This window comes from Manis pentadactyla, chromosome 4, assembly GCF_030020395.1.
Source record: "Manis pentadactyla isolate mManPen7 chromosome 4, mManPen7.hap1, whole genome shotgun sequence".
NCBI lineage: Eukaryota > Metazoa > Chordata > Mammalia > Pholidota > Manidae > Manis > Manis pentadactyla.
In genome coordinates, this window is record NC_080022.1 from 118,683,936 (window position 1) to 118,708,511 (window position 24,576).

Sequence of the window (24,576 nt, forward strand, 5' to 3'; positions counted from 1 at the left end):
TGTGAAAGAGAATAAGATGACAAAAAGTTCTAGAGAAGAAATCTAATTTATTTACAACCTTGGAGTATGAAAGGCCTTTCTGACTATGAGCCCAGATCCAAAATCTATAAAAGGAAGATTGGTAAAACAGATTACACAAAACAGCTTCTGGATAGCGACAGCCCACCTTTAGGAGGGTTCAGAGGCAGCTGAAAAATGGGAACAAAACATTTGTAACTCATGTCTAAACAGTAAACAGAAAGGACCAGCCACCTGAAAGAAAACTGGGCAAAGGCAATGAGCAGAAATTCACTGACAGAACAGCAGCATCCCCAAGCCTGGCCTCATCCTGAGAGACAAGCAAACTCAAACCATGCTGATACCATCTACCCCCAGTAGGTTCTTAAAAATCCAGACGCTTAGTGATACAGTCTATCGTCAAGGCCATGAGGAGAGTTACACCCTCACTCGTTATAGGGGAGAGGAAGCAGGGATGGCCCTCAGGGAGGGCAATTTGGCCACATTTGTCAAAATTACTGATGTATTTACCCATTGATGCAGTGATGAAACTCAGATTTATGCCAAGAGTGTGAAATGATAAATTCATTGCAGCAGTGTTTGTAACAGCAGAATATTGGAAATACCCCAATTGTCCATCAATCAGGGTTAACTGAATAAGTTATAGGACACTTATACACGGGACTATTCCTCTGCTATAAAAAAAGCAATTAGAAAGCTCTTTATACATTGCTATCAAAGGAATTCAAAGATATATTAAGTGGAAAAAATAGAATCAAAACAAGATACATAACAACAGGACTCAAGGTCTTACCTCCCTCCCTCCCTCCTTCCTTCCTTCCTTCCCTCCTTCCTTCTTTCCTTCCTTTCTTTTTGCCAAAAGGGGGAAGTTCTAATCTACATTGTAAGGAAACATAAGAAATAATAAACAATATTTTAAATAAAATACTTAGGAATAAATTTAACAAAACAAGTGTAAAACTTGTACATTGAAAACTATAAAACATTGTTTAAAAAAAAACTAAATAAATGGAGAGACATCCATGTTTACAGATTGAAAGACAATATTATTAAGGTGGGAATACTCCTCAAAATTATTCTACAGATTCAGCGCAATTCCAGTCAAATCCCAGCTGGCTTTTCTGCAGAATTTGACAAGCTGATCCTAAAATCGTATGGAGATGCAAGAAAAGAGCCAAAACAATCTTGACAAAGAAGAACAAAGTTGGAGGACTGAAACTTCTCAATTTCGAAACTTCCTACAAAGCAACAGTAAATAAGACAGTACAGTACTGGCATAAAGATAGACACAGATCAGTAGATAGAACTGAGAGTCCAAAAATAAAGCCTGACATTCACGGTCAGTTGATTTTCAACAAGGGTATTAAGACCATTCAAAGGGAGAAAGATGGTCTTCTCAGCAAAACAGTGCTGTGAAAACTGGCCGGCCACATGCAGAGGAATGCATTTGGACCCCTACCTCACACCACACACAAGAATTAACTTACAGTGGATCATAGACCTAAATGTAAGAGCTAAAACTAGGTGACTTTTAGAGGTAAACAGAAGTAAATCTTCATGATTTGGGGTTAGCCTATGACACCACATGCATAAATGATTAAAGAAAAGGTTAGAGGTTGGACTTTTTCAAAATTAAGACTTTTGTGTTTCACAGAACACCATCAAGAAAATAGAAAGCAGTCCACAGACTTGGAGGAAATACTTTCCCATCATATATCTGAGAGGATTTGTATCTAGAATATATAAAGAACTCTTATAACTGAATAATGAAAAGACTTAAAAATGGGTTAAAGAGTGAGATAGACATCCCCAGAAGATATATGAATGGCTAATAAGCACATGAAACAATGCTCAGCATCATTTGGCATCAGGGATATGCAAACCAGAACCACACTGAGACCCCTACCAGCATGGCTATCATGAAAAACATGGGCAATGACAAGTGTTGGTGAGACTGCAGAGAAACTGGAACCCTCATGTGTTAAGCAGGATTATAAAATGGTGCAGCCACTTTGGAAAGGAGTTTGGCAGTTCCTTAAAACATTTAAGTACAGAATTACCATATGACCCAGCAATTCCACTCCCCAGAGAAATGAAAACATGTCCACCCAAATACCTGTACATGAATGTTCATAATAGCATATCCATACTTTTTCCATTTCTAAAAGGTAGAAACAACCCAAACGTCCATGAACTGATGAATGGAGAAATAAAATGTGCTATATCCATAAAATGGAATATTATTTGGCTATAAAAAGGAACGAAGTACTTATACACACTACAACATGAACGAACCTCAAAAACATATTAAGTGGAGGAAGCAGTCACAAAACGCCACATTCTATTTTTATAAAATGTCCAAGACAGGCAAATCTATAGAGACGGAAAGTAGATTAGTGGCAGCCCAGGGCTATGAGTGGGAAGGTTTCTTTTTGGGGTGGTGAAAATATCCTAAAATTAGATTGTAGTGATGGTTGCATAAGTCTGTAAATACACTAAAAAACACTGAATTGCACACTTCAAATGGATGAACTTTATGGCATGTAAATTCTGTCTCAATAAAGCTGTGTCTTCCAGGGGAGGCAAGAACAGGGCAAATGCAGGACAAGGAGGGAAGGAAGACTTACATTCCTCTTTATACTTTCTGAGCTTCCAACATGTGACTACCATCCATTCAAAAGGCAAATTTTTTAAATGAGAGGATGATAAAAAATTAAAAAGAGGCCCCTGACCCTTCCCACATTTGCAGAGAAGAAAATAACAGAACTGCCACCCCTCAACCCACTGAGAAGCTAAGGCTGAGTGGGCAGTGGGTCAGATCATACAGGGCAGCCTTGAGAGCTTCCAAGACCCACTCATGGTCTGGGAGCCACTGAAACGCTGGACCTGAAGGGAACATGGGGCCTGATGGTCCAGGAGCTGCCATCCCTGTTCCTGCTCCTCCACCACCACCGGGATCTATGTGGAATCCCAGAGCCATCATCCAGTCCCAAGGAGGGGCAGGAACCGCCAGGCAGAAGAGAAGCTTGAGAAAAAAGGTCTATTGACTGAGGGAAGAAGAGAGGAAGTCTCCTTGCATGCCTGAGTGTGTGGACTGGGCTCACACCCCAGGCTCTCCTGTGCCCTGAGACCGGAAGCAGCCAAGAAGGACAATTCTTGGAGCCCTCTACTCGTGGCTCCTCACGTGCTTGTCTTAATAGGTGCTGCACCAAGAAAGACCTCTCTAGTCAAATTAGTTTGAAAATACTGGGTTAAAGAAAGTCAAGTCTTTTTTATTAACTGCAGCCCTTCTCAGAGCCTTTGTTTACAACTCTTCAAGAGGGTCACTGGCAGGTTCCAAGCCTTTTTGTGTGTTTGAAGGACATCTGGTGAGACAGAGGCTCTTCTTTATTTTACAGCCAAGGAAACAGAGCCCAGAGAGGTGAAGGGGCTCATCCAAGGTCACACAGCAATTCTGTGATAATGGGCACTACAACTCTTAACTCCAGGCCGCGGCTGATTCTGTTACAACAGGAGCCTCCACCAGCCCCAGAAACTTCTGACCGATTCCTGACTTATAGTCCTGGGGCCGAGGCAGGTTCACCTGGTGTCAAGGCAACCTCTGGTCCCAGCCTGGCCCAGCTCTCTCAGGAATTCTGTACATCTGAGTCCTTAGCTCTGGAGACATGGTCACTGGACAAAAAAGGGAGTCGCAGAAGAGATATGCTCCCTGCCTGACCTGTCGGGGAGGGGACAGAGCAGCGGAGGGCCTGATGGATTTGGGTTGTTCCGTCTGCTGTAGTGACCTCTACTTCCAGGATTTTGCCTTTGAACAAACCTTTAAAAACTGCCCTGATAAAAATTCCACAGGAGCAATGACTGGGTTTCTTCAACAAATAAACAGCAAGAGAAAAATGAGATGTTGAGAACCATTCTAGATTAAAACATAACCAAAAGTATAACGTGGACTGTGTTGTGATCCTGATTTGAACAAATCAGCCAGAAAAGATGTCGATCAGACATTCGGGGATGTCTGAATACTGGCTGGCTCTTTGGTGATACTAAGGAGTCATTCTTTTCAGAGGTGGACATGGTATGGTGGTTAGTTTTTTTGGGTTTTGTTTCTTAAAAAGTTTGCTTTTAAGAGATAAATCCTGAGGTATCTACAAATCAAACAATATGATGTTTGGAATTGGCTTTAAAATGATCCCGTGAGGCTGGAAGGGGGGACATCGAGAGCATGGATCGTGTAAGGTGGTCACCTAGCAGTAATTGCTGAGCCGGGAGGGAGTCAGTGCCACCATTTTAGAGGGCAATCTGCCAGAGGTTTAGAGAGGTCCTTAAACTCTCCTCTATTTTTGTGTGTCAGCTTCAAAATAAGATATTTTTGAAATGTCCTGGCCAACTGGCTCTGGGTCCTCTGGCCAGCTTGGGTGGGGGAACCTCAGAGGGAATTCCTGCCTGTGAGGCTGACCTTCTCTTCTGTGGAAAGCAAGATGCAGACTCCCAAAGGCCTCAGGTTTGGGGCTCTCCACATGCAGGGCTTGGGGAGGCCCCTGGACTGCCTGCTCTTGCCCATCTCCTGTGGCTGCCAAGCCCACCACACACCCCCAACCCATGTGGGCACCCCAGGCCCAGCCCTTGCCACCCTACTCACCCCCCTCACCTGCCTCCCGGCTACTCACACCACTCCTCCTTGTCAGCCCGGCTCCAGCCACCTCGCCTGCTCCGGCCCAGGCCACTCATTACTCAGGACGTTTATTATTAGCCTTAGATTTGATTAGTGCCTGAGCTGCACTTCCTGGGTTTTCCCCCCAACCTGGAGGATGTAAATCAGCACAGGCCTCCCACCCCACGCCTGCGTGCTGCCTTGGGGCTGAGGTGGGTGGACCTGCTGGATCTTCAGGAGTCCCCACTGGCGCTGCCTGTCCCCACTGCAGGCCGCCCACTGGGGCACAGAGGCAGGCCTGCCCCCTCACCCCCAACCCAACACTGGGCTTGGCCCTGGTCTCCTGCCCCACCACACACCCCACAGGCTGCAGTCAAGGTGAACAGCTCTGCAGGCTGCCAGCATAGCTTGGGCCTTTCCCACTTCTTTGACAACCATTTCCCATGTCATTGCTCAGTCATCTCCTCTTGTGCCATCTCCCAGCTCAGCTGGGGCATCACCTCCCCCAGGAGGCCATCCCTGACTGCCTTAGGCACAGTTAGGTGCCCACTCTGTGTGCCTCCTGAGCCATATTCTGGCCCCTGTCAAAGTACCTGAGAGGCTGACACTAGAGCCGGACAGCCAGGGTTTTAATCTCGGCTCAGCCATTTACCAGCAGGAAGCCTTGGTGGTGAATTACTTCAATTCTCTGCACCTCCATCTTCTCTCCTGTAAGTTGGTAGAAGTGCAGTTCCTGTCTCACAGGCTATTATGGGAACGAAATTAGTTCACACAATCTCATAGCAAGTTCTTGTCACAAAGCAGTTTTAATAAACGATATCAAGGGTTAGCACTGTAGCCTTTATTACACTATTGCAACTTCTATGTCTTCCCAGCTCCCCTGAAACCCGTGGGGACAGCAAGCCCAGCAGCTTAAGGCTGGAGTGAGATGAATCCAGAAGTCACAGAAAGCCCGTGGCTTTTAGGAAGAAACCTAGAGGGCTGAAAAGGAATCAGGGAGGTGGAGGGAGAGGACAGGCCTTCTAGGAAGCAAGTAGGACAGAGTGAGGTGGGAGGAGGAAAGAAGAGGCTGATTTGGGTGAAAGTGAACAGAACAGGAAAGGAAATAAAACTGTTGGGGAGCCTTAAAAATGCTTAATCTTATCACTAATCAGAAAAATACAACTTAAACTAATTTTCATCCATCAGGTTGGCAAAGTCTTTAAGTTTGATAATGTGTGCTGGGAATGTGAACTCATGCCGTGCTGGAGGGAGGGAGTTGATGGCGCCATTTTAGAGGGCAGTCTGCCAGCGTTAGTTAAAATGTAGAACATATACCTAACCCAAGACCCAAATTCTTCTCCATACACCACAGGTGCACTAGAATGTTCACCGAAGCATGGTTAATATCAAACCACTGGAAAGAACATAAATGCCCACCCAGCAGAGAATGGCTTAACAAATAAGTCCCATAGGTCATAATCAGGAATACTATGCAGTGGTTAAAAAGAACGAGATAGATCTGTAAGCAGGGACATAGAATGATTGCTAAGATAGATCGCCGAGTGAAAGAAAATGTAGTTTGTAGCATAATCCAGATGCCTTCCAGTGGTAAAAAACACAAATTGCACTGTCCTCAATAGCATACTCATGAATGGGATGCAGAAGAACATGCCTGATGATAATGGTTATCTCTGGGTAGGGCAAGAGGGGACCAGGAATGGGGGTGATGATCGGGGGCCTTAACCCTATTTGTCATGTTTTAATTGTTGCTCATGTATTACTCTTGTCAATGAAAAGTAACACAACCAGAGCCGGGCTGGTGGGGTGGAGTTGTTTGCCAGAGGCATTCATAGGTGCTGCTGCCAGGAACTTTCTGTCTGTTGAAACAGGGCAAGCCCAGAGTCACTGCTGGGCACCCTCGGTATATCCCTTCCTTTCCTTCCATTTGCACGTCCCCAGGGCCAGGCCTCAATCCACCTCACAAAGTAGCTGGCTCCCAAGGGGTTAGCTCTGACCATTAGAAAGCTTGTCTGTCTATTAAGCAGACTGTGCCTTCCAGAAATGGACCCACTGGACTGATTGCTGCTCCCAGAAGCCACACGCATTGTCTTGTCCGATGAGCAATCACTTGGGAATTTTTTTTTCTTTCCTTTCTTTTTTTTTTAAATTTCTTTATTATTAAGGTACGATTGATATATACTCTTCTGAAGGTTTCACATGAAAAAACAATGTGGTTACTACATTTACCCATATTATCAAAGTCCCCACCCATACCCCATTGCAGTCACTGTCCATCAGTGCAGCAAGTTGCCAGAGATCCACTATGTCCCTTCTCTGTGCTACATTGTTCTCCCCATGACCCCACACACCATGTGTACTAAACATAATACCCCTCAGTCCCCTTTTCCCTCCCTCCCCACCCGCCCTTCAACACCCCTCCCCTTTGGTAACCACTAGTTCCTTCCTGGAGTCTCTGAGTCTGCTGCCATTTTGTTCCTTCAGTTTTGCTTCATTGTTATACTCCACAAATGAGGAAAATCATTTGGCATTTGTCTTTCTCCGCCTGGCTTATTTCACTGAGCATAATGTCCTCCAGCTCCATCCATGTTATTGCAAATGGTAGGATTTGTTTCTTTCTTATGGCTGAATAGTATTCCATTGTGTATATGTACCACATCTTCTTTATCCATTCATCTACTGATGCACACTTAGGTTGCTTCCATATCTTGGCTATTGTAAAAAGAAGCACTTGGGAACTTTAAAAGCATGCAAAAAATGAAACACAAAGTCCAGCCTGACTTTTGCAGTGGCCAAGGATTAAGTGGTAGGGCTCCCTAATGTATCACTGTTGATCATAGCTTGTTAATGCTTTTGCTCAAACACTGTTTTCAGATAATAGATTTTATTTGCTTTCTATTTTCTTTAATTGGGAGTGTAATTTATATGCAGTGAATGCATGCATTTCAAATGGGCAGGTCAATGAATGTTTACATATATGCTTTCCTAGGCAACACTACCCAGCTCAAGATTTAGAACATTTGCAGCCCCATAAGGCTCCCTCCCCACCCCATCAGGCAGCACACCCAACCCAGAATAATCACTATCTGACTTCTATCACCTGAGATTTGTTTTGCCTATTCCTGGACTTTGTATAAATGAGAACCTACGAAAGGGTCATCCACTTCTTTCTTCTGACTTCTTTCTCTCGATTATTAAACCAGATAGAACAAAGCTGTAGGACAGTTTGCCGGGCAGCGTTTTTCTGTGGGCCCCATTTCCTCCTGATCAAATGGCTGAGCACAGAGCTCAATCAGGACAGCACAGACAAAAGTGTAGGTGACCCCCCCACCCCGCACCACAAAAGTGCAAGGAATTACTATTATTGCTGGGCACACTCAGATTTCATGACCCATGAAAATAGATGCTGGGCTCCCTCAGAGCAGGTGCTGAAGGTTTCTGAACCTCATTCCGGACCTTCTAAACCTCATTTTGAAAATAGCCCTTTCTGAGCTGTCTCCCCCGGGGATACAGGATTCTAATTTTAAACTCCGCTGGGCAAGGTGACAGAAGAGTTTTGGAACCTAAAGTAAAGATACCTTGTACACTGAAAGATTTTGGAGCTGGTTCATTTACACAATGTGTACTTAAACAGTTAAGATGAGTGCATGGTAAAGCAACATTCAAGCAGCATAAAGCAGAGTACAGCGCACAGGAAATTTCTGTTCCACAAAGGGAAATTCTGTTCCATCCAGCACTTCTAGATTGTCGTTTCCCTACTCAGAGGCAGCAGCTGTGAGCAGATCTTGGCCACAGATCCTTCCGGCAAAGCCCAGGCATTTATAAGCACATATGCATCATTAGTTGAGAGATTTTGCCGCATTCGCCTCATGTACATTTTTTTTTAACGCAATTGCTGGCTTATACAGATTGAACACACTGTTGACATGGTACTTTCCACTTGGTGTATCCTACCAGTCAGTCCTTATTCTTTAAGTGAGCTCGTAAAACACTCCTCAGGAATAACAACAGTAAGCAAGTATGTGGCACTTAACCTGTTCCAGGCACTATTGTAAACACTTTACATGCATTCATTTAATATACATTTTATCTTTTGAGTGCCTCATCATCAAATGGCTGGAATTCCAATGAGACTGTTCCACTCTGCACAGCTGTGTCTGCGCCGTTGGGCCCCAGGGATCGCTGCCACTCCAGGGCTGTGGTCCCGCGAGGCCACGGGCTTGTCTCCTTCTCGAGCCCTCTGGTCTGCCACCCCTGCTGGCTCCTCTGAGGCCGGGCTGCTGGAACTTCTGTCCTTGAGGCGAGACAAAAGCAAGAGTATCCAAAAGGGACATTTCTTAGAAAGGCAGCAAAAGCCCTGATTTTCATGATTCCAATTTACATACATAACTCAGATGTGCTGAATTTCCTACGTTGCTAATGTACCTGTCCCCTCGATTTGTACAAATTTCTCAGAAATGCTCAATTCCATTACTCTAGCAAAACCTACTTTGAGGAAGAAATGGTAGTTTCTTTACTGTAAGAACTCCCAGCCTTTAGTGGGAACACCTGCTTTCTTTTTCCATTTAAAAACATTTTCCCTCAAAACTTTCCATTATGAAAATTCAAACCTCAGAGAAAGGTTAAAAGTAAAGTAAAAGGAACACCCATAGACCCTCCAGCAAGGTTTAACTGTTCACATCGGTGTCTGTATATCTATATCCATCCCGCTACTGCCCTACTGCATTCTGCAGACACCTGACAGCGCCTGGAGACTGGTGGCACTTCCCTCCTGGGTGCTTCTGCAGACATTGCCTCAGAACATGGGCACCCCCTTACATGAACTATCATTTTCATACCTAAGAAAAGCAGAAGTAATTCAGAAACATCGTCTGGTATCTCATCCATATTTAGACTTTTTCAGCTGTCCTGAGAAACTTTTCACACTGCTTCTTTTGAACCAGAATCCAGCCACAGGTCACACATGCATTGGGTTGTTATGTCTCTTAGTCATTTGTCATCCACACTCCCTTGCATCCTTTTCCTTTATTTTGTTTTCTTCTTTTGTTTCTTTCTTTTGAAGCTGACCGTCAGGTTCACAAATCCACGTGGATTCTGATCACACACTCCAAAGGGGAGGACGCCCTCCGGGTGATGGGTATACTTCCGATTGAACACCACCAAGTGGCCGGCTGTCCCGCGTGTAGACATGCCCTGTTGGGCCACCTGGAAGGTGGTGACAGAGCTCACACATGCACAGGCCCCCCACCCCTCCAGACTGTCTCCTCTGGTGATATTTGGTGCCTCGCACGCCCTAGTTCCCAGCCGCCTTTCATTGATGGCCCTTGGCTTGCAAGGTGGTGACTTTCTAAACCTATCAGTCCTTCTACACTTCTCAGCCCATGTTTTCTGTGGAGAGCTTTCTTTTTATTTCCCTTTTTGGAAAAAGAAATGTACAGAAAAGAACTATGAATAATATAACAGACCCCTATTTTCACCACCCAGAATTACATGTAAAAAAGGTTGGCATAGTTCCCTCCAAATTGTTCTTTTAAGAAAGAAAACACAGCAGTGAAAGCTCTGAAATCCCCTGCCTGGGCCCCATGTCCTCACCTTACCAAGAGGAAACACCACCATAAATGTGGATCTATCTTCCAGGCTTACCTGTGTACCTTTACAAGTATGTGTTTATCTATGCACAAGACAGCATAGAGCACTATTGGCCATGAGCTATTTTTTAAATGTTTATATAAATAGTATTCTGTATATATGATGCATTTTCCTTCTATCCGACATTGTTGAGATCAACTCCTGCTAATTCCTGTCTAGCTGGTTTGTTCCCTCTAACTGTATGGCTGTCCGCATGTTCTCCTCCATCCCTCCTCCATGAAGGAACACTTGGGTTGGTTCCCCTGCCTTGCTGCTCTGACCAGGGTTGTCCTGGGCAGCCCCACACATGCCTCTGCTCAAACCTGGGAAAGTCTCTCAGGGAGACGTTCACAAACAGGATCTCTGAACCGTGGGGTCTGCACTTCCCCGTTTCAGCAGATAACTGCAAACTGGCCACGCTGATCTTCATTCCTGCTAGCGCTACTACTGTCTCCATTCCCCATGTCTTCAACTACATAGGATGGGATCAGACCGTTTCATTTAGTATCAGATTTTGTGGCAATCTAATAGGTGAGAGCTGGTAGTCTGTTGCTTAATTTGCATTTGCCAATTATTAGCTGGGCTGTGCACAGATGTCTACTGGCCTCTGGGAGAAGGAGCTGCCACTCAAAGGTGCAGTAACTCCCCGGAAGGGAAGGGGTATGAATTCGGGAGATGCACACACTACTCGGAGCATCTGAGCTCCTGGCAAATAATAACACTCTCCTCTAGGGATGTCTGAAGCCTCTGGAGCCTACACGAAGCCAGTAGAGGTGATACATTAACTAGCAATCAGGTGAATATCATGGAGGGATGGAACTATTCTCAATTCATAATATCCCTGTATTTGTATTAATAATAATACTTGTCACCTATTACTGGCTTATCATATTCAAGGCACTTTATTTAATCATTTCAGGAGTTCATTTATTATTATTCCTATTTTACTGAGGAGGAGACTGAGGATCAGAGAGCTACAGTGACTTGCCTCAGGTCATTGAGCTGGTACGCCATCTGCCTGTAGCGTCCAAACCCTTCCCTCTGTAAGACATTGCCTCTCCATACTCCTCCCACATGCCCAGTTAGTTCCCTGGGAGAAGGAAAGGTGGTTTCTCTCTGAAAAGTCAGTCTTTAATGGTCTTGCCCTCCCCTTAGCAATGAAGAGAAATTGTTTGTTAACCAAAAAGTGCAGCCTTGCAAATAGCTCCCAGCCCACTGGCCTGGGTTCCTGGATGAAGAGACAGAGACGGCAGTTCAAAGTGCTTCCCTCTCACTGCCCCTCAAGGAGAGGCAGGTCAGGGATCTCTTGATCTCTATGGTTTGGGATTGGTAGTAGCCGGGGTGCATAGGGAATGGAGTAATGAGACTTGACAACTGGGGAGCTTTTATATCTTAAGTTTGAGAGCAAAAAGAATCTCTCCTTTTCTCTGCCTCTCAGTCCGTCTCCAGCCTCTCTGTTGTGTGTGTGACATTGGGCAGAGATATCTACATACTTCTCCATCGTTATTCAGATGCTAGAAGAGAAGTGTCTTTCAGACTTCAGGTCCAGCCTGCCCAGGTGTACATGGGGAACCTGGGACATTGAAATCTCTAGCCTCTGGGTTGTTTAAGGGCCCAAAGTGTGTGACTTGTCCCTAGGGCCCAGCAAAGTGTTCAGCATGCAAGATACATTTCACAAGTATTTGTTGAATGAATTAATGAACGGAGGAGAAGTTTGGAAATTAAAAACAAATGAAGAAAACCTTCAAGATTTGGGTTCCTTTGGGACTGGGGAGGGTGGGTGGGAAGGGAGGGATAAGGGCGGGGAAAAAGAAAGGGGGCATTATGATTAGCATGTATAGTGTGGGGGGCACGGGAAGGGCTGTGCAACACAGAGAAGACAAGTAGTGATTCTACAGCATCTTACTACGCTGATGGACAGTGACTGTGAAGGGGTATGTGGGGGGGACTTGGTGAAAGGGGGAGCCTAGTAAACATAATGTCTTTCATGTAATTGTAGATTAATGATACCAAAATAAAAATAAATAAATAAATAAGATTTGGATTCCTTTGGGTTCTGCTGGGTGGAGGCGACCAATTCTAGGAAGAAGAATCAATGAACCGGGTCCTTCGTGAGAAGATGGGGCCAGCCCCCTCCCAAGGCGGTCGGTGACTCGGGAGCACTCACAGTCCACTGACTCACCGACGCCCTGGAGGGGCTGGGTGGAAGCCAGGGACAGAGCCTGGACGTGGCCCCCGCAGGCCGCCCCGCTGCCTCCCTGCTCTCCTTCACCGCCTGTTCCCTGCCCCCTCCTGGAGTCAGGCAGGACACCTCCCCTCAGGGAGTCCAGCCGCAGACTATCTGCGCGACTGAGTCTCAGCTCCAAGGGCACCTCCTTGGAGAGGCCTTCCCGGCCCCCGCAGCCAGAGTCTCCACCCCAACCACTCTGATTTGGCTTATTTCCTGCCGAGCTCTTTAGAATGGGTGTGCTTACAGGTAGACCATCTGCTTCCCCCTCGAATGTAAGCTCCTGCAGGCCAGCGGCTTCGTCTTGACATCACGGTGTCCTTGGTCCCTGGAACCATGCTCTGCACTTGAAGGGCACCCAGCAGACAAATGAGAGAGGGAAGGCGGTGAGGGGCTGATTTCCACGCCGAGGCCTCAGGCAGCCTCTGTCACAGGCAGTGGCCATCACAGCTGGGGAAGGGGCTTGGGCCCCACCGTGAGGGTGATGGCGTGTGTGTGCCTGTGTATGTGTCAGGGGGGCACTGGGCAAATAATGAGTGATCACAGTTAGCTGAGCACCTGCCATGTGCCAGGTGTTCCCTTCATCCTCAAATATTTTATTTTAAATCACTTCATCCTCAAATAAGGGGGATGTCATCATGACTGTTTTACAGATAAGGGAGCTGAGGCTTAGAGAGATGGTGTTTGGCCCCTGGCTGGGGACGTGGTGGTGTTGAGGTCCTCCCGGACCTGTGCTTTCCCTGGCAGATCTCCATCAGGCCCCACACAGGGGCCTCACCTCCTGCCTGACCCTGGTGCTCTTCCGCCCAGGGACCCCTGACCCTCTCAGAAAGGACACGTTGGCCCAGAAGAAGAGACACTCACTCACTCAGTGCACACATACTGTGTGCAGCAGTGCTGGGTAGCAGCAGTGTGCTTCAAAGTTCCTACACTCGTGGAGCTCAGTCCAGGGGGTGGAGGACGGTGTGAACAGTGACAGAGGTAGATGGCAGAAGGTCAGACAGCAGTCTGCTGTGGCGTGAAGTGGGGTGGCAGGCTCAGGGGTGCCCAGGGGGAGGTGGGGCAGAGCAACTTATGCACAGGGCAGTTCAGGCAGTTGGTACCATTAGGAATGAGTGAACCTGGCCTATCTGTGGGACTGAGAAAAAGGCCCGTGGGGTGGGGGTGGGGAGCAAGAGGGAATGTTTACTGAACAAAGGAATGTCTAAAACAACATGCTGGGTTCCTCAGTGCCCAGCCCAGAGAAGTCCCTCAGAAACACCTGAATTGAATCAAATTGAACTGAATCAAGTCAGTGCTCTGCCTGGAAAAACACAAAACAAGTCTCTGGTGCAGCCTGCCTCATGGGAAATTCCCTCTAGGAGGAATGTGACTGGATGTCAACCTCCTGGGGGTCAGTGAACCAGAATGACATACCCAGATAGAATAAGGCCAATTAGCAAATCTCATACTGCAGCAGCAGAACTTACAAGTTTTGGGTAAAGGAGAAAAAAATACTTGAGAGCTTTTTTCTTGCAGGACTTGATTTTAATCTGTTTCCCCCCTTTTTCTTGATAAGTGGGAAGCTGGCTCTGGCACGAGAGGCTAAACCAGCGCTGGGTCCCGACACCATGTAGCTGGGCTGGCCTGCCTGTTTCAGCTCTGGATCCGAAGTGGCAAAGAACCTGGGGCCCCCGAGGGTAGTGATGGGGAGATTCTGCTTCCAGCTGCCTGCTCTACTCTGTTGACCCACACTTCAGCCTGGGACTCTATAATAATAGCTGACAAAGCTATGAGGTGGGTGCAAGTGTGACCCCACTTTAGAGATAAGGAAAATGAAATTTAGAGAGAGTAAATCACCTGCTAAACATAAAAACCACATCCTTTTCCCAGGCTTTCCTGAAATATCAGTAATGACACCACCATTTACTGAATTACTCAAACCTGAAACCTGAGGACAGCCCTTAATTCTTTCCTTTCCTCACTCTCATCTTATCCATCACAATTTGTCCATTCTATCCCCAAGAACAGAACACCCTCAACACAGCTCTGTCTCTCCCGTCCCTGTTGCCATCACCCTTGTTGTGCATGCTGTCATCTCTCTGGTGAGCCACTGACTGTCCTCCTCCAGCAGTTGTAGGCGAGCTTTTCAAAATGTAAATCAGATATAGGGTCAATCCCTTTTTGAAAACTCCCTAATGTCTTCTCATTGCCCTTAATTTTTTTCTGCCTCATTCTAAGATTTTTCTCTTTCCTGTCATGTTATTATGATTTCCTATAATGTTATTGTGCTATGCCTCAGTATGATTTTCTTTTATTTATCCTGCTAAGAGTTCATAGTCCTTCTCAAATCCATGACTTGATGTCTTTCATTCACTTCAAAATTATTCTTAGTCATTATCTCAAACTATTACCACTGCCCAATACTTTCTTTTCTTCTGGGACTCCAATTACACATATGTTAGATCTTTTTTTACCACGTCCCAAATGTCTCTTCTGCTTTATCAGTCTGGATCCTCTGGCCTACCTTCCAGTCCTTCACATCTCTCTTCAGCCGTATCTTACCAGCATTAAAATGATCTTTTGAGTTATTCAGTTACTGAGTTTTCAGGTCCAAATTTCCATTTGATTCTCTTTTTCTCCCTCTCCCTCCCTCCCTCCCTTCCTTCCTTCCATCTTTCGTTTCTTTCCTTCTTTCTCTCTCTCTTTCTTTGCTTGATTTTCTTCCAATTACTTTTTTTAAATAATAGATTTTATATCTAAGGGAGGTTTACGTTCACAATGGAATTGAGCAGAAAGTGCAGAGAGTCCTCATATGACCCCTGCCCATCCCACACATGTATAGCCTCCTCACTGTCAACAGCCCACATCAAAGTGGTACATTTGTTATAACTGATGAACTTACACTGACACATCATTGTTACCCAGAGCCCATGGTTTGTATTAGGGTCCACACTGGTGTTGTGTGCTCTACGGGATTTGACAGATGTGTAAGGACATGTACTCACCATGACAGTATCAAACAGAATACCTTCACTGCCCTAAAAATCCTCTGTGCTCTGCCTGTTCATCCCTCCCTTCACCCTAACTCCTGGAATGAAAAATTATATAGATAATTTGATGTCATCTTCCTCCTTACTTTTGCTTTTGGCAAGAAGCTAGGCTGGGATCAGTAGTAGTCCCAGATCACCTTAATTGACTGAGGAACTGAGATGACTTAAAGGTGGTTGTCAGTCCCTGTAAGGGCTGGTCAATTCTTACTCACCTTTATTCCTAACATGCAGCCCTTAGTGATCCCAGCCCTAGGCCTTGGAGGTTTAATGAAGCCCTCCTCCTTTGTGGGCTCTAAGCCCCAGCCTCCATGACTCAGAAGAAAGCCCTGCTCAGCTTCTCTGCCTCACAGATGCCACTTTCTGCTGAGTTGCCATCCCCTCAGGGGAAAGATGGTGCCTCTACCAGCCTCATCTTCCTGGGCATCTCTCTTCTCCCAGATCTGCCCCATAATTCCTATAATTTCTCACTGCCTTGATAGTTATCTATTACCATCAAACATTATGTTTCTCTTTTTAATTTTGTCCATATATTTTAGCACTCTTGGCAGGAGGAATGGTCTGAAATAATCCGATACACCATTGCTGGAAGCTCTCCCATTACCTTCAGAGGAAAGTAAAAACTTCCTGTCCTACCTACCAGGCAATGCATGATCTAGATACTGCATAGCCCTCCAGCGCCCTGTCATACCATCCTGTCCCTTGCTCACCACTTTGTAGCGAGATGTGCTTTTTCCTATAACTTGAACAAGCCAAGCTCCTTTGTGCCCCAGGATCTGCACATGCTCTCCCCTCTGTCCAGAATATTGTTTCCTTTACTTCATCCTCCAGGTCTCTGTTCAAATGTCACTTCTTCTGAAAGGACTTTTCTCAACTTGCATTCTGACACATTCAGGCCATACCACCACATCCCTCTCTACCTGGCCTCTCTTCTATGTACCCTCTTCTTCTCTTCACACCTGTTGCTACTAATTTTAAATTTTATACTGATTTGTTATAATTTGTTTATTATCTGTCCTCCCACTAGGTGGAAGTCCTGTGAGTGGCAGTGCTGTCTTTGTTCAGGCTTCTCATAAGCAGACTCCAAGTTGAAGATTAAGTACAAGTTTTTTGTTTGGGAAATGCAGGTAAGGGGTAGAAAATTACACAAAGAAGAGAAGCCACACAAGAAAGGGTGTGTTATTATGCCAGCTACCTTGGTGGGCAGCTGGAGCTCAATCCCACAGGGAAGCTCTGGGAAATGGTGCCAAACTCAGGCCCAAGGATGAGGGGTCTGGGTGACTATGCACCAGTTCCTACAAGTCCAACCGGCTGAGGGATACCCCTGGGGCATGCTGCTTCCCTGGCGCTTACTTCTGCCCTGCCTTGCAGGAGATGTAGCGGTCCCTGGCAGTTAGGCAGATCCCTCACAGCTGGCAGTTATCTGGCACGCAATGCAGCGGCAAGGTTCAAGGGGAATTCACCAGGGGCCCTGATAGGATCGTGTCTGTCTGGGGGTCATTTTATTTCCAACCACTAACATGAGGCCTGGCACATAGTAGTAAGTCAATGAATATTTGTTGAGTAAGTGAACTTTTAGAACTCTGCTAAAAGTAGGACTTAGCTCTCTGAATGGGCTCACCCTGTCATTAAAGACTGTTGGTCAGGCTCAGAGGAGGATGGGAAGGGGCTTTCTGTAATGGGCATGTGGTCAGAGAGGGCACCCAGCAGTCTGGAGCCTGTCCCTCATGAAGAGAAGAAGGAGAAGAGAAGGCTCAGTGACAATCCTCACCAGCGTGGTGCCACCCTGGGGGCTGTCCTGTGGAGACCCCATGGGGTGAAAAGGCCTCAGGAGGTGGTGCTCAGTGGAGCTTTGAGGAGCACCTGCATCAGCACCACTCAAAGTCTGCCCAGGAGAGTAGTGAGTCCCCATCACTCCTCCTCCAGAAGAAAGCATGCTCCCTGCCCTCAAAGTGCCGCTGTCTGGTTGGGGGGACAAGACACCACTCTGCATAGAGTTGGTCAGAAAGAACAGGTCCAAGAGCAACTCAAGACAAAAGCACTCAAATTCCACTCCCAGTTGGGTGAGCTCACATGGGCATCAGAGTGGGGGTTCTAAGGCAGAAGTGGGTAATTCTATGTGATTTTTCTGTATGATCTTAGAGTGTTGTGTTTCAAGGGCTTCCTCAGCCCAGTGTTTGGGGTCTTGTTGGATGAGAGCGCCTGATACCTGCATTGAGATCCTAGCAAGCTTGGTAAGGAACCAAAAGGAAAGGAACCAGCCCCACCCAAATCTCCGAATCTCTGCCTCACCATCTCCCCACTGTGATAGTTAAGTTTATGTGTCGACTCGGCTGGGCTATAGTACCCAAATATTTGGTTAAATGCTAGTCTAGATGTCGCTCTGAAGGTATTTTTTCAATGAGATTAGCAGTTAAATCAGTGAACTTTGAGTAAAGTGCATACTGTGGGGATCCTCGTCCAATCGGTTAAAGGCCTTAAGAGAAAAAGACTGAGGCTCCCTGAGGAATACAGACGCCTGCTTCCGGACGGCCTCCAGGCTCAAACTGCAACATCTGCCCTTTCCAGCATCTCCAGCCACCTGGCCTGCCCTGCAGATCTCAGACTTGCCAGCTCCCACCACTGCATGAGCCAATTCCTTAAAATAAATCTGTTTTTAAAAATTAATCTCTGACATCGTGGAGGGTGTGCAGAACCTCCTCCTAGGACCTGTGAGAGGATCTGGGCCTGCATTTCCTGCACCTGGAGGAGGCTGCCTGTGCCCAGGGACCCCAGTCCTGGCCAAGTTGCCCAGACAGCTATAGCTTGTGGGTACACCCATCAATGGTGACTGTGTTTGAAATTAAAACTGAGAAGTTAAAGATCTATCTGTTGACTGATTGATTTGAAGTAATAATAATAAACTCACTACTTGTTAAGGTAAGTATGTATTGTTATTAGCTCACTATGTACTGGTCCCTCCCACCTGCCCACAGCCAGTCTGTGGCCACAGGTAGTGTGGGGCAAGTATTGGACAGATATGCCATAGACCTGTGGCCGTCAAGGTTGGACCTGGCAGGTCCCTCGGAAAGGCCCTGGGGTCCCACTGGGTTTGTCCACAGGGCTTCTGGATGGACTCAGAACCCTCAGCAGGAAAGACAGGGTGCCCAGGTTCACACGCCCCCTCCGCTCGCACGCCTCACACACCCAGGGCCGGAAAGCGGCCCCGTCTGAGCTGAGTTTTCTCTGTGGAATGACAGCTATCTCCTCTGATAGCTCCTACTTCCCAGCCTCTGTGGGCCACACCCAGCACCCTGTCAGCCTTCAAGCGGTAGGCCTTGTTATTGCCAGTCCTGCTGGATCAGGGAGGGCGAGCAGGCACTTTGCCTGCTCCCGGGCTGCTTGGGCAGGGAGGGTGAGTGGGAGAGAGGAGCGCAGGGAGGACGGGGGAAGCCAGAGAAACCCAGTCTTCATCCAGGGCCAGGGAAGAGTTCACCAGTGAATGCAGTCAAGGGAGGACAGGTCACAGTTAAAGTTGCATCAGGCTGCAATGGGTTTTCTGGGAAGTTCCGGACTATTCAGCTATTTGCCTCCCTTGCCCAAGTGCACCCTCCTCTCCTGCGCTGCATGTCACCTAGTCCCTGATCACCACCTTGGGTGCCCCCTGCCACACTGGGCGCACGCCGTGAGGAGCCGGGGAGTAAGAGAGGGCCCAGCCTGGGTCAAGGATCCTTTTCCTACAGCCTGCATGAGCCCCAGCCCAGTTGTAATGAGGGGTAGTGCAGCAAGGAGTGAGGTTGCTTTCCTTTTCGTTGATGATTGAAATGGAATGGAGTGCACAAACCCTACGTGCTCATCTCCAGGAGCTTTGGCACATGGATTGGCTTCTGGGACCTGCACCCAGCTGGAAATCTGCAGCCCCACCCCATCTACTAACCTCTCACTAGAGCTCAGCTTTACCTGATTTTGAGCCTCAGATGAACCGAATCATGGTGTCTGTTTTTGTGGGTCTTGATCGTTTCACTCCACGTGATGTGTGAGGTCCCCTCGTGGGTGTGTGCAGCTGTCATTCATCCGCCGTCATTGTCCCTTGGGTTCCGTGGGTGACTATGCCACTGCTCTTTCATCCGCCTTCCTGAGAGGGACACCCAGGCAGCGTCTGGCCTGGGGCTATCACCAGTAGCACTGCCGTCTTTTGGGGAAAGCGTTGGCACATCTGTGCTGGGCACGTACCCAGGAGGGAAGCTGCTGGCTCATGGAGGGCTGTGTTTAGCCTGCATGTTGCCAGGTAACTGCATCCAGAGGGGCTTGCGGCGCTTTACCCCGCCAACCCACTGGGAGCTGCGGTCCAGTGGTTGGGCCAGACGCACAGCAGGTCCCTCTGCCACTCAGAGCTGGGACACCTGGGGCAAACCACACAGCCGCCCCGGGCCTCAGTTTCTCATCTGTGTGATGGGTGGCAGAGGTCCCTACCTCACAGGGCCGTCGGTGCCGACTGCGCACGTGCTGCGCCTCTCCCAGCCTGACAATCAGCGTGATGGCCTCAGGGAGGGCGTGACTGCCAAGTCTCACCTGTCCTAAAGGAGTAAGCCCTGCATCTTGCTTCCAGAAACAGCCCGCGCTGGGTCCAGGCGGGCTCCATGCTCCCCCAGCTCATGCTCCTCCTGCACGGTGGGGGCCTCTCCAGTAGCTGAGAACAGGCTGTGCATGCCAGCCTCATGCCCACACTGTCTTCCCACCTGATGTGGGGCCTGGCCAGATCCCAGATCCCTACCCCAGAAGTGGCCCGGCCCTGACGGCACCCCTGGTCTCAGGGAAGGCTGAGGGCCCGGGGTGGGAGCCAAGGCCAGCATTCGGCTCTCCTCCACACCCCCTCTATGCCCCAGGCTGGCCTCTGTTAATGGGAACGTGGGGCACCCTGTTCTGAGCCACTCTGGGGAAAAGGCACACATATTTCCCACTTTTATGTGACAAAGGTATCTTCCCACCACCTCGCTGTCACCACCATCTCCAAACCTGTATCACCCACCATACCTGTGTCACCACCACGTCCACACCTCTGTCATCACCAGCACACCTGTCACCACCACCTCCACACCTGTGTCACCACCACCTCCACACTTCTGTCACCACCAGCACATCTGTCACCACCACCTCCACACCTGTGTCACCACCACCTCCACACCTCTGCCACCACCACCATGCCTGTGTCACCACCACCTCCACGCCTGTGTCACCACTACCTCCACACCTGTGTCACCACCACCTCCACAGCTGTGTCACCTGCTGGGCCCACCCAGACAGCACTCCTCTGGTGCCTTCATGCAACACTTATGAAAAACCTTTTAGTTCCTCCCACATGCCCTGCCCTGCCCTGACTCAGAGCCCTGCACATGCTGTTCCTTCTGCTGGAAACACTCTTCCCTCCCGCCCTTCACCTGTCTGACGCTTTCTCTTCCTTTTCACTCAGTTCTAGTCTCCGCCCTGGGACACCTCTCTGGCCTCGGCCCCCATCACTAAAGTGCACCTGCCCCTTCAGCCCCACCTCCCAGGCCCTGTTTGTCTCCTTGACAATGACTTCACCCTTCAGGTGTAGTCAGCTGTCTCCTCAGGTGGAATGCAGCATGAGAGCAATAACCTGATCTAGTTCATCCGTGTGGTCCCAGAAGAGGAGAGTGGACGCTCAGTAAGTATTTGTCCAGTGGCTGTGTGCATTTCACATAGAAGAAGACAGACGTGGGGATGAGAAACTTGCTCATGGTCACAGTGAACTGCAGTGCTGGAGTTGCCACACCCAGAGCTGGCACTTCCTGAGGACTTGGGTGTGCTGGGCATTGAGCTGGAGGCAACACGGGCCATCCAGAGCCTACGAGGTGCTGTCATTCACTTACAGACCCCACCAGGGCAGTCTCACGGCTATCTGCTGGCAGAGCTGAAACTGGAGCAGGGTCAGCCTGGACCCCGCACTGCTCACAGGGTCAGTGGGCTTGGACTCCGTTTTGCCCTCCAACCTAACCAGCAGGTCCTGCAGGTGTCACCCTCAAAATGACTCTCAGATAACCCCTTACCTCCTTCCTGACCCCCACCTACTTTGAGCCACCTGAGCCATCACCTGGACTAGCCGGGCAGCCTCTTGTTTGGCCTCCCTCCCTCTACCTTGCCCCTCCTCCATGTGATCCCCAGCAGGACCAGTGTGGTGTGCTGAAACCTCAGATGGGCTCAGCATCCCTCTCAGAGCTCTCTGCTGGCTCCCAGCTCACTCTGACTGAGAGTCTGAATCCTTGCACCAGACCCAGCTTGCTGGACCTCGGACTTTGTCTCCCTCTGATCTGTCTGCTGCTCTTTCCCTGCTGCACCAGCCCAGACGCAGGCTTCCCCTCTGGGATGCAAGCATGTCAATCATGCTCCTGCCTCAGGCCTTTGCACTTGCTGTTCCCTCTGCCTGGAATATTGTGTACCCAGATATCTACTTGGTAACCAACCCATCACCTCCTACAAATCTCTGTTCAAATCTCACCTTGTCAGTGACAACAACTCTGACCATGTGTATAACAAATGGCACATACAGGTCATGCTCAACAAGTATGTGGAAGGAAGAAGGGTGGGTGGGAAGGAAGAGAGGATTAAGGGAGGGAGAAGGAGGGAAGGAATACCGCACAGCCATGTTCACTCCAGTGAAGTCAGGACACATGAGCACCCAAGAGAACCCAGACGGAGCGAATAGAGCAATGACAAAAGGCTGACACAAATGGGGATGAGGGGAGGGCTGCAGCTGTCTGAGCAGCCCCTTCTGTCCTCCAACTATGCCCTCTTGCCCCCACCCGGCAGCCTTGCCCAGACACCAGGGGCTCTGGACACAGCAAGAGGCTCAGGCGCCTGGGAGCGGGAGGGGAGGCGGAGACACGCAGAGGCCCTCAAAACACATCTCATTTCTGCTCCAAGCAGGCAATCCTGCCACTCCCTGAGGAGGGGGCCTAGGCAGCGGGTTCTAGCACCGCTGATGTCCCCAGCTTGGTGTGACCTCAAACTAGGCTTGACGTCCTGGGCCTCAGTTTCCCCTTCTGTCAAAATCAGGGACAGTGGATGCTGTCATCCAGAAAGTTGCCCCACTATCTTCTGAGCATCTGTAAATATGACCCACACAGTGGTCTCTGCTGGGAAACCTGCCATGCCAGACCCACCCGGGCCTTCTAGGGAGGGTTTCACTCGGAGACAGTAAACACGGCACCTGGCTGGTTGCACCCCAGACCAAAGGCAAGGTCACCTGGCGCCTCCCGCCCTTCCTCCACTCCTTCCTCTTGGGGGGACTGTGGTTTCACAGAGAGCGGCCCAGGCCCATAAATAGCAGCTGGCCACTCACAGGCCAATCCTCCCAGGCCCCAAAAAGGAAGTGAGAGAAAGGCGGGCACTCTTGTTCTTTGTGCAGAAAAGAACTGCGTCTGCAGTGATCCGCCAGACACCCCCCGCCCCTTGGGGGTCTGTCTGGGGGCAGGAAGGCGGTTCCACCGCACTGTAGCTGACGCTGAGGAGGCAGAGGTCCCGAGTCACAGCTAACACGGGGAGGGGCTGAGGCTGCGCCCAGGACTCCCTGTCCTACGTCGCTCTGTGAATTGCATTTGTTCAATAGGGTCTTGCGGACAAACCACAGGGCACCTCCCTGTGTAAAGAAAGCCCCGTGGGGAGTCCTGTTGGGTGGCTTTCCAGGATGAGGTGACTCAGGGTAAATTCCTTTACAAGGTCCATTTGCTCGCAGATCAAACACGCAACCCCTCCCTGCTTAGGGGAAACTAGGTTCGGAGGTATTGCGGGCTCTGAAAATAACCTGGCCCAGGCAGGCCCCGCAGGGGACTTTGGAGGAGTCACATGGGCTCAAGAACAAGGTCGTTTGCTGCCCTTTGAAGCCGAGAACAGAAAAACCGAGAGTGGCGCCTTCCTCAGCCCTGCCCATGCTGGCCGAGTGCCCCTTCACCCAGCTCCACGTTGTGCTGCCCAGACCCTGCCAGACGCATCAGCAGGGAAATGGAGGACTACAAGGACACTGAAGCGTCGTGTCATGGAATGTTGTACAGCAGAAAAAGAAAAAGCTGTATCTGTTGTGTCTCTGCCGTGGGGCTCTCAAAAATTTTTTTTTAATGAGGAGGGAAGGCAGGTTACACTGTGGCTCCATTTGGGTGAATTTTAAACACAGGCTCCAAACAGCAGTAGGTGTAATTCACCCACACTGCACACATCTTCAAATACAACAAATAGGCTGGAAACACAAACTCACAGGAATGGGCACCTCGTGGGAGTGCGCTACTGGACTTGCTCAAAAGGGACAGTCACTTCACGTGCAATACTTTGGATCTCAAAAAAACCCAGCATGGAGCAAATCCAGCCAGCTGTAAACAAGGACCATTTGGGTGTTTGTTAAATTATTTCTTGTGCTATTCTGAATATTGAAATATTTTATGTGTTTGTTCAACCGCTGAATTTCAACATTGAGCCCTACTCTGTACTGGGTTGTGGGTGTACAGCACAGATGAGACAAAGTCTTACCCTCTCAGAGACTTTGGACCACTTAGAAGGGGCACGCAACAAATCAGTTAAAGCAAGCATGTCTGCCGCTGCTAAAGGCCAATGGGGAGAATGAAGTGCGGCAGGAAGATAGGGGTTCCGGGTGCAGGGGCTGCAAGGTTACGGGGGGGTAGTGCGTCTGTTTCCCACAGCTGCTGCGGTTAAGTAACCCCTCTCTGGTGGCTTAAAACAACACACATTTATTCCCTCATGATTTGGGAGGCCAGCAGGCCCAAACCAGTCCCCCTGGACTGAAGTCAAGGCATCCGCGGGGCTGGCTCCTCCCGGAGCCCCCAGGGGAGGGCCCGTCCCTCGCCTCTTTCCGCTCGCCGAGCAGCGGGCTTGCCTCGCGTGGCTCGCGGCGCCTCCCTTGGTCCTGGGAGCCGCGCTGCCGCGCACCGCGTCACGTGACCTGCTCCCGGGCTAGGTTTCCCTCTCGTGGGCACACTGGGGATTGCGGCTAGGGGCCACCTCGAGAGTCCGCATCCCCT

At 48.9% G+C, this 24,576-nt stretch overlaps 1 protein-coding gene across 3 annotated transcripts in view; it reads right to left on the reverse strand.

Annotated features, from left to right (window-relative positions):
• The window catches only part of TNFRSF13B (TNF receptor superfamily member 13B), a 205,029-nt gene that overhangs the window by 33,493 nt on the left and 146,960 nt on the right, over positions 1-24,576 (reverse strand). The window contains exon 1 of one of the 3 annotated variants that reach the window (XM_057500768.1): positions 4,683-4,797. The exons of 1 other annotated variant lie outside the window; for it this stretch is intronic. In XM_057500768.1, coding sequence (XP_057356751.1) covers positions 4,683-4,743 — 61 coding nt within the window. In that variant the 5' untranslated portion in view covers positions 4,744-4,797. Of the gene's footprint in view, positions 1-4,663; positions 4,798-24,576 lie in introns of those variants that run through there. One more of the 3 variants, XM_057500769.1, reaches the window with a different exon arrangement.